This window comes from Cicer arietinum, chromosome 3, assembly GCF_000331145.2.
Source record: "Cicer arietinum cultivar CDC Frontier isolate Library 1 chromosome 3, Cicar.CDCFrontier_v2.0, whole genome shotgun sequence".
NCBI lineage: Eukaryota > Viridiplantae > Streptophyta > Magnoliopsida > Fabales > Fabaceae > Cicer > Cicer arietinum.
The window spans coordinates 35,272,008-35,282,989 of NC_021162.2; the positions used below are offsets into that span (position 1 = coordinate 35,272,008).

Sequence of the window (10,982 nt, forward strand, 5' to 3'; positions counted from 1 at the left end):
TTAAAATGTTAGAACATTGGATTATTCCCACAAACGATTTTATTATCATCAAAACAAGTGATAATAAAGATTTGAGGCAAAATAAAAAAAAAAAAAAATTCCGCCATTTATGAAGGAAAACAAGGTAAAGGAAAAAAAACAAAAAGAAAGTATTTAAGACTAGAAAAAGTCTGATACAATATTGAATTATGAAGAATTAAATGAACAAAACCTCTTAAATTTTTATTATAATAAAATAGATATTTAAAAAAATAACAAAATAGGACAATTGACCAAAATCTTATATTTATACAAAGGGAATCAAAATTAATAGACCTAATATACAAGAAAAGAACTAAACTAAATTATAACTAATAGGCTTAATTGTAGTTTTGATCCCTCTATTTTAGCTGAATCGTAAAAGTAGTCCCCCCATTTTGTTTCTCTTCAGTTTTGGTCCCAAAACAGAACTTTGGTCTAAAACTTGATGAAGTTTGTTTTTTTTTTTTTTTTTTCCGATTATTTAAGTCAGACCATGTTTTAAGATCTCGTTTTGCAACAATTGTACCTGAAATCTATGATCATAAATGGCATGGTGCGATTTAAAAAATTGAAACTTCATCAAGTTTTGAACCAAAATTCTGTTGGAGGACTAAAACTGGAGATAAACAAAATGAGAGGACTACTTTTGCGATTCAGCTAAAATAGGGGGACCAAAACTGCAATTAAGCCTAACTAATATAACACTAAGTTGTCAATAGAAATCATCTCAGATTAAGTTATATTTATTAATAAGTTGATTGACTTTCATGGAGAGACTAACGACTAGCTCTTGATTGTATGTATATAAATACATGCATACTAATACACTACCTTATTCATTCAAATTCCAGGGAAGAAGATAGCCAATAACTCATTTTCAAAGCAAAAACCATTCTATAATCGAATCGAAATGGAAACTGAAAAAGAGACCTCAAACTCATTCTGCAAACACGTTCCCAATCTCCTATCTTCGTTCGTCGATACCTTCGTTGACTTCTCAGTCAGCGGCCTCTTCCTCCCTTCGCCGCCGACATCTCCGCCTCCCCCGCTTCCCACTCGCCTTCCCTCTCCGCAACGCCTGATCGCCGTAGGTGATCTCCACGGCGACCTTGAGAAGTCAAAGCAAGCGCTACGCCTCGCCGGCGTCATCGACTCTTCCGACCGCTATACCGGAGGCTCCGCCACCGTAGTCCAAGTCGGCGACGTCCTTGACCGCGGCGGCGATGAGCTCAAAATCCTCTACCTCCTCGAAAAGCTGAAACGCGAAGCCGCGCGATGCGGCGGAAGCATTATCACAATGAATGGAAACCACGAGATCATGAACGTTGAAGGCGATTTTCGTTACGCAACGAAAACCGGCGTTGAAGAATTTAGGGTTTGGTTGAAATGGTTCCGCGAAGGTAACAAAATGAAGAGTCTCTGTCAAGGTTTGGAACGGCCGAAAGATCCGTTAGATGGTATCCACGTGACGTTTCGTGGCGCAAGGAAAGAGTTTCACGATGGGTTTCGTGCTAGGGTTGCAGCTTTAAGACCCAATGGCCCAATTTCTAGAAGGTTCTTTACCCAAAACGTTACCGTTTTAGTGGTTGGCGATTCGATTTTCGTTCACGGTGGTTTGTTGCCAGATCACGTTTCTTATGGTTTGGAGAAGATAAATGCTGAAGTTAGTGATTGGGTTAATGGTTCCGCCGGTAGGATTTCGCCGCCTTATTGCCGTGGGAGGAATGCAGTTGTTTGGCTTAGGAAATTCTCCGATGAGGTTGCGGTGAATTGTGATTGTTCAACTCTTGAGCATGTTCTGTCAACGATTCCTGGTGTTAAGAGAATGATAATGGGGCATACTATTCAGAGTGATGGAATTAATGCTGTTTGTGATAACAAGGCAATTCGAATTGATGTTGGTATGTCGAACGGATGTGGTGGTGGTTTGCCTGAGGTTTTGGAGATTAATGGGACTTCAGGGGTTCGGATATTGACATCAAATCCTTTATATCAGAATAAGGAAAATGCTTCTGGATTTGATGTTGGGAAGGAGGAAGGGTCTGGATTGTTGCTAACTGAACATGGTGGACCTAGGCAAGTGGAAGTTAAAGCTTAAAAGCTTTTAACTAATGTGCTAGTTGAATCATTGTTTAGATTAAGGCAAATGTTGCAATAAAGGTTTCTCATTCTTGTGCATTGGAGATGGAGGTATCTCTTTCCTTTGCCTTATTGTTTAGTGATTAGGATTTGGAACTTTTTAGGGGATGTTGATTTCTCAATAAACTTAAGTGGATTGCTAACATCATCATTGATCTTGTTACATGATAGATTCCCGGTAGACTTATTTGACAGTGTAATTGAACATGGACACATACTTGTTTAACAAAGATTGACATTTTAACACTGCAGAGTGCAGAACTTACAATTGAATGCTTCATTGTTTTTTGCTTTAATTTTTACTGGGACTTTACGGCAAAAATATTGTTTTCCTAGGTGCATAATTGCATATGCAAAACCTGCAATTTTTTCCCTAAATTTCATAGCTTGCTTGTTATATTGCCAGTAGCTGAGGCCGTTTTGTTGATGGCATAGGATATGTTCTTGTTTCAATGTTGTTGCCAACTTTTTTAAATTGTCATAGTGTGAATGAGGTAAATATAGTGACCAGAGCTAAAATCCTTAGAACACATTACAAGCACTAAGGATTTATGCCTTGCTGCATGTTTTTCTAAATCTTTGGGACTGTGATTTTATTCACTATTCATTCTCCCTAGGTCTATTCATTCAATGGCAGCATTTTTAGTTTCCAATTGTTTTTTTAAAGCCAAGATATGTAAAACAGAAGAAGGAAAATGTTGGGCTAGAAAATGAAATTATTCGCAGGTGAGTTTATTAGATGAAAAGAAAAATATACACAACGGAGTTAATCTCCCATCACTTAGAGCATTCTCCAGTTCACAACTTTACATTTAAGCCAAAAAGAGTAAAACAGAAGAAGGAAAATATTTGGCTAGAAAAAGAGATTATTTGTACGTTGGTATGTTAGATGAAAGGATAAATAAACACAAAGGAGCTAATCTCCCCTCAATTAGAGCATTCTCTAGGTCACAACTTAACAAAATGCAATTAACAATAACTTTGGTTTTGAATGTAATGTGGTGTCAAATGGTCAATAAGTTTCTAAAACCCTATGCATCATTCTTGACCTATCTCACTCTCAGCGTCATCCACTCTCAGCGATGTCCGACCTCAGTGCCGCCAAAACTCTTGGCGTCGTCCAGTAGAATTTTCTGCTGTGTGTCTTCCTTCTCATCCTATTCAGTTTTCTTTACATTTGAATTTTTGTGCTGATTGCCAAATAATTGTTGCAAGGTAGAGTCATGCAGATTATATAAAAATTTAGTTGTCTCATTTCTCTTTCGGTTCCATTGTAATTTATTATTTATTTATTGAATTATAAAAAATTAGATGGGTTACTCACTCCTAGATTTAGTGGTGTTTGAAACCCGTTGGGTTGTCTTGGTGTGGTAGAATAGTGTCATATATGTTCTAGAGCATTGAGGGATTTCATTAGGTTGACATGTAAATGAATGCAGTCGTAGTTAAGAATGGCACTGTCAATGTAGAAATCAGGATCTAAGGTTCGAAGAAAGCTAAGTGATGGGTGTGTGCAGTATCAAGACAATGTATTTGGGTTGTAGGTATTTTGGATAGTTTCTGTTCAAGAGCATAAGTGCTGAAGGAGGAGGTAGTCGGATTGGGACCAGTGTTGTAGGGTCCACCCGGAAGGGTGGAACTAATCAGATGTCCTACCAGGCAGAACTCAATTCCTTGCTGGTTTTACACAAAGGCCTAATGTGAGGGTCATTGCCGAATTTGAACCGGGCCATCTTGGTGGTCTCCATTTTTTACACGACGTGCAATTTCTACAAATTGCTAAAGCCTAAGAGCTTACAAAGTATCCATGTTCTTGTCTTGAATGGGCGTTTAAGAAATACAAGAACATACTTCGGCATTCACTTTGTCTCTAGCATTTACAATGAAAGCAGTCACATTACTTTTAGTCCTCTTTCAGTGTGATAAAGAGAAAACGTGGACTCACAAACGTGTGTATAAGGTAATTTTTCTTTTGTTCATGGTTATAAATTTCAAAGTAATCATGAGAAGGAACTCAAACTACATTACTTTACTCATATTTTATTCAGTCCAAAAATTTAAAATTTAAGAGAATGATTTAAGCATTGTAATTCTTTATGGTATTTACCGGGTTTCTTTTTCGAGGTCAACACTTATTGTGGATTCCTTATTCTGCATTTTTTTGTTAAACCTTGACTTTTTTGAAAGATGATAGAAACAAATAAATCTCAACTGTTCAATAGCAAAAGAAATAACCAAATGGTGAAATATATTAATGTTATCAATTTCAACTGTTCTATAGAGAATATCAATTTTCCTAAACCACTAACAAGCTAGTGATTACTCAATGATGATTATTCCTTCACGTTGTCCCTTGCATAAATACCTCTCCTAATAGCATATGGGATCTACTACCATCTCACTTACCAACTTCTCTTTTTCACCCTCATGATCTACTTTCTTTCACCTAGACTAAACCTTTCACACAACAGGCCTCTTGGCAACTAGGCCTACATCAAACTCAATATCAAAGTGTTGACACTTAATTTTGTCTGCTACTTTAAGATTTTTAATAAATATATAAAAAATTTAATAAAAAAATAATAATGATAAAAATAATAATAAAAATAAATAGTTAAACCTTTAAATTTTAAAAAATGATGGATGTGTTTGATTTCCGTTTGCCTCTGATGCATTTTCAGAAATTTACACTATTTTCTAAAAAAAAAAAAACAAACGTATTTAATTGAATAAATGAATTGATGGTAATATAAATAATTATAATGATCATCATTTGAATGAAAAGAAACCGAAAAGAAATGAATCAATGGTAATAAAAATCAGTATAATGGTGATCAATTGAATAGAAAAGAAACCGAAAAGAAATGAATCAATGGTAATAAAAATCAGTATAATGGTGATCAATTGAATAGAAAAGAAACCGAAAAGAAATGAATCAATGGTAATAAAAATCAGTATAATGGTGATCAATTGAATAGAAAAGAAACCGAAACAAACGAATCAATGTAATAAGAATCAGTATAATTGTAGCCTATTAAATGAAAAGAAACCGAAAAGAAATAAATTAATGGAAATCAATTGACAATTATTCTTTTGTCTTTTGTAATCTATACCCAAAAAGTCTATAAATAGTCTAAGAGTAAAATTGGGGAAGACAATTTGAGAGCAAAAAATAAAAAAGAGAGGTTAATAGGCAAAAGAGGATAAGAGAATCTGATCTTGAGAAAATCGGTCTAGCAAAAAAACAATTCAGTAGTAAGGTATCACTTTCTTATTGTTTTCTCCAATTTTCTTCTTATTAGTCTTTGTATTGTATCCTTTAAAAATATTTTTTTTCTTTCTATTTTTTTGTTTATAAAAAATAAACTCATATGTTAAACTTTCATATTTTTTAAAGTTGTTTATTCCTAAAATTATTTTCTTTGCAACACAAAATAATAAAAAAATATAACTAATTGATATTTATAAACCAAGAATAGAAATTTCACCCTATTGTAATATAATAGAAAACTCATATCACGTGTTTATCAAATAACAAAAAACATCATAACAACGAATAAATAGTTTTTTTTTTCTTCTTAGAATTAGAATTAATGGTCGATGCCGCTGGATGAAATTCATCCTCGCAAGTCGTGTCACATCACTCACCCCCAATCGTTGATGGCTTTTATGTCGCGACAGATCCGACAACGTACGAGCAGATCCTTTAACAGACTGCGTCATGGTCGCGTCCATTTGTTTTGTTCACATACCGCCACATTACATTATTTTCAAAAAAAAATCAATTTTCCTTTACTTTAAAGCAAAAATAAAAAGGTACAATCCGTGAACAGACATATCACCTATTTTTTTCGTTATTATTACTATTATTACATTTTTATTTTTGGATACGTATATAACAATTATTATAATAAAAAATAATTAAAATAAAATATTAATAATAAAATCGGACAACACATAAATATTTTCTACCCAAGAACTACATGTGTTTTCATTTTCCTATTGCACCCGGGGATACGTAGGAGCAAGGTTTTTCCCTTGTCAAACCAAATTAATAAAAAAAAATTTTCCTTTTATTAATGTAAATAATTTATTTTCTTTTTTTATATTATTTTTTAGGGGTAAAATAAATAATTAAATAAATAAATAAATAATATGTATACAATTAATTATAGGGTAATCGTTTTAAGGATGATGTAGGGTAATATTATTTTTCCTATTCGTAATCGACTCCTGAATCCATTTTTTTTGGTTCAATAACTTTATTTTAAGTTTTATCTAATTTTCTCTTTTAAAAAAATAAAATTGGTGGCGACTTCTTTTTTCGCGGTCAAACTGGATGCGACAATTGGCGACTTCACTCGGGACTTTTGAGAGTCAAGCCCAATCTAATTAATTATATATATTTATTTTATTTATATTACCCCTAGTGTTTTATTTATTTTCTTATCTTATGAATATAATTATATGTGTTTTGTCAATTTATTTTCATTGTGATGATTTATTTTATTTTATTTACTTTTATAAACACCCTAACACGATTCACACACTTATGAGTGAACTCTATACCCGAGCTGAGTGCTACCTAAGATAAGTTCGAGACTGTGTAATGATAATCTTCTGGATGTACATCCTGTTTGGTTGTCATGAAAGTCTCACCTAGAGTTGACATTTTCTATAATATTTCCATGTAAATAGTTTACCTATTAATTGGTTTAATATTTTAGAATTGACTTGTGTGCTCTAAGAACCAATTTAGAACTATAGAGCTACCCATAGTAAAGGTTCACATGATAACAAAATTGTGTAAATCACACGTACATACGAAAAACTTACTCTATAGCATGTTCACTTTTACCTTCTAGTATACCCAAGTTTTTTTTTCTCATCATCATTTTTTTGTGCATAATATTCTTTATCATGGTCACTTTTGAAAAATCATTATCATATCATTTTCAAAAACCATAAAAATTAAGGCTTGTTTTGAATAACTTTAACCGCAAGAAATATGGGATCAAATGGTGGCTCAAACATTACTCCATTAAGAAAGACCTTGTCATTGAGAGTTCTCAAATTAGGTGTACACAACCTTAAGAATCTTGCTCGGAAGTTGAAAAAAGTACAACGTTTATGGGGAAATTAGGATCCTCCTTTCAGGTGTTTCACTTTTAAGGACTTTCAATGGATGCCGTTACAGCGTTGGCCCAATTCTATGATCCTCCTTTCAGGTGTTTCACTTTTAAGGACTTTCAGTTTGCCCCAACGTTGGAGGAGTTCAAACGAATAATGGGATATCCGATGAAGGGGAGCAAACCTTACCAATACATGGAACACTATCCCTCACTGAAAACAATTGTTGAAACATTTGATATCCCTATAAAGGAAATAGAAGATAATAGAACCAACAAAGATAATTTGATTGGATTCGCAATAAAATATCTTGAAGAGAAAGCAGTAAAATTAGCAAGAGATGGAAAATCAGACACTTTCATGGCTGTGCTCGCCTTAATTGCATATGAAATTGTTTTGTTTCCAAGTATTAAGGACTTTGTGGATTTTACGGCGATAGACATCTTTTTGGCTTACAAGCATAGAGGGGAGAACCCAATACCGACAATTTTGGCTGACATTTACTACACGCTCGACTTCCTTCATCAGAAAGAGGGGGGCCTAATCTGTTGTTGCTCGCCAGTACTCTATGTTTGGTTTGTCAAACATATTTTCCAAGACATGCATCAATTAAGAACTAAGAGCAAAAAGGAATGGGCCAACATTCTAGCAAATCTCAATGAAAGAAGAGTTCAGTGGTACTCCTGGAGTCAAGATTTAAATGAAGTGATTTGTAAATGCGATGTCTTTGTTGATGTTCCCCTCATGGGAACCAAAGGGTGTATAAATTATAGTCTCTATGTGGCATTGAGACAACTGGGTTATCTTATGACAAAACCTTCGATAATGGATGTAACAAAATCTTTTGTCATTCGTTGACGAGACGTTTATGATGCTAGCTTGCTGAGAAGAATACGTAAGTCTTGGGGAGATGACGTTAGAAGAGGTCAAGAATTAGGGCCTAGAAGTTGTGGTATAGGAGAGGCATATCATAATTGGGTGAAAAATAGGGCATTATAGGTCAAGTTGCCTTTACACAACACCACCATTACTCCCGAAGTAGTAACAACATAATCCTTTTTCAGTACTGAAGATTTAGAGGCCGACTTACCTCTTAAAGGACAAGAAATTGAAAAACTACAAAAAGAATTGGAGATGGCTCACCAGGCTTATAGAGATATGGAGTATAAGAATATCCAATAATCCCTTATCCTTGAGAAAGTACAAAAAAAGGCAAGAGAGGAAGAAGAAAGCAAAGAAAGAACTCAAATCTGTTTGCGGGGTGCGAATGAAGAGTTGAGACTCAGACGTCAAGAAAGGGATGATGTAGTGATTGAAGATCTTAGGCTTAAAGAGGTGCTAAAGAAATCTGGGGAAAACATGAAGTCATTCGTCAGCAAGAAGTAAATCTAAAGCAACAAATAGAGAGGGTAAAAGCGAAATGTAAAAACAAGATCATGGTAGAATGGCAATGTCAAGAAGAAATCATTGAAGCATACCGAGTTGAACTTGCAAGAAAAGAAGACGAGATGCATACACAAAAAGACATTATCGAGAGACTTGTTCAAGAAGGGATGTTTTAGATGGACCGTTTCTCGAAACTAGTTTATTTGACCAACTCCGCTATTGGAGATTTTCCACAGTTATTAAGGGTCGCTGATGGGACGGCTAATCCTCTCTCTACCCCTCAAGAGATCTCCATTTTTATTGAACATTGTAAAAGTTTAATCGAGCAAATAAAAAATTGATTGCTCATTAAATTTTCAAATTTCGTGTTTAGGTTTCTATTTTCGTTTTTTTTTAGTTTTGTGGTAAAACTTGTATTTTTCTTATTATCAATGAATTAAATTTGGCCCCACTTTTGGTCTCATGACCCTTTCTTTATTGGTTAAGATATTCACAAACAAGCAATAAATAGGTCTTTAAACATTCATGCACAATTACATTTTCATGAATCACATTGCATACTCATATATTCTTTCACAGAAAAAATAACACAACAAACAAAAAAACTGGTGCTACGACACCGTTATTGTAACACCCCGTTTTTCAAAGCGAGGGTGTATTTTTTTTTTCAAAAGGGATTAATATAAAACAGAGAAATAAATAAGGAAATACATTTGGATAAATAATTGAGTCATTATAATTTACAAGCAACAGAAAAGTTTCTCCAAATATGAATCCAAAGTATTTACACAACAACAAATGATACATGGAACCCATTCAAATAAGATGTCATACTGGCAATATTAGCAAATGTACAGTTTTCCAGTTCAAAATAACGTAATCCAAAAAAACATATGTTCCCTCTATGTCATCCTAATCTAATCATTCTTCAAAAAAAAAAAAAAACTATAGCTATACACCCTGAGTGATCTCCACGCGCCCTGTGAGATCCTCCTAACATAGCTCCAGTCAAGCATTCCCATCTACATTCCCATCCGTAGGGTACGAACCGGTAGGATCGTCCTGGCTCCCATCTGAGGGCAAAGCCCAGATTTCCACAATAGTTGTAAAGGGTCACCAACCGAAATTAACAGTTAACACATAACATTTAAGTTTTCAAATGCACAAGATAACCTTTCAATCTAGCATGCACCTTAAAAGGGTTTTCCATATGCTAAAGTTCATATAACACTTGCCAAATAAAAATGAAATCAAAATAAAGTTCTCAATCCATCAAGTAATACATAACTGACCAAGACATTGATAAATCAATCGAGCAATCTATTATCTAACTCAAAGTATGAATTTCTACTAAGCCAATCGATTTCCAAATCGATTTCCTGAAGGTTTTTAGTGAAATTTGAACTCTGGGCTTAATTCAATCGATTGGGCAATCGATTGACATAATAGCTGAGCCACTGACTTAATGTCAATCGATTTCCAAATCGATTTTGTTAGTTTTGTTGAATTCCTGTATGGCCAAATCGATTTCCAAATCGATTTCTTAAATGGTTTTGAAAAACATATTATAAAATCGATTGACAAATCGATTATGTCAAATTAGGGAAGTCCCTGTAACTCATCCAATCGATTGAGAAATTGATTTTCCTGCATATTCTTCCAAAAATACATAAACTAACTCAAAATCATTCATACACAATTCCACATCTTAACACTTAGCAATTCCCACACAATCACCACGACAAATTGAGTTTCGAAATAGTTTTACAACCCATCACTCTTACACACAATAATCAATTCATAACACTTAGCAATTTCAGCACAATTACCACGACAACTCAAATTCAAAACACTCAATCACAAACTTGAATCAAACACGACTCGCGTGCCAAGCACCCTAATGCGATGCGTATATGCCAAAATGCATGGACTCGGAATTCCAAACTAAAACCGTCCTCGAAGGGTCGTAAATCATAATTGTACCGCCTATCGCAGGCCGAAGTACCAATTACCGAGGTGCCACCTATCACGGGTCTGCACGATTTACTAAAAAGCGTAAACCATAAACGTACTGCCTATCACGGGCCCGTACCGTTTACCAATGTGCCACCTATCACGGGTCTGCACGGTTTACTAAAAAGAACGTAAATTGTAAATGTACCGCCTATCACAGGCCAAAGTACTATTTACCAAGGTGCCACATATCACGGGTCTGCACAATTTACAAAAAAGAGAAAACCATAAATGTACTCCCTATCACGGGCCCGTACCGTTTATCGAGGTGCCACCTATCACGGGTCTGCACG

At 34.6% G+C, this 10,982-nt stretch overlaps 2 protein-coding genes across 2 annotated transcripts; both read left to right on the top strand.

Annotated features, from left to right (window-relative positions):
* Nucleotides 1-795: 795 nt before the first annotated feature.
* Nucleotides 796-2,403, top strand: LOC101506168 (shewanella-like protein phosphatase 2). Its single transcript, XM_004513738.4, has one exon. It carries the CDS (start codon nucleotides 932-934, stop codon nucleotides 2,117-2,119), a length of 1,188 nt encoding a protein of 395 aa, XP_004513795.1. The 5' UTR covers nucleotides 796-931; the 3' UTR covers nucleotides 2,120-2,403.
* A 4,938-nt stretch (nucleotides 2,404-7,341) lies between these two features.
* Nucleotides 7,342-8,148, top strand: LOC101508743 (uncharacterized). Its single transcript, XM_004513742.1, has one exon. The coding sequence runs from the start codon at nucleotides 7,342-7,344 to the stop codon at nucleotides 8,146-8,148; it is 807 nt and encodes a 268-aa protein (XP_004513799.1).
* The last annotated feature ends 2,834 nt before the right edge of the window (nucleotides 8,149-10,982 follow it).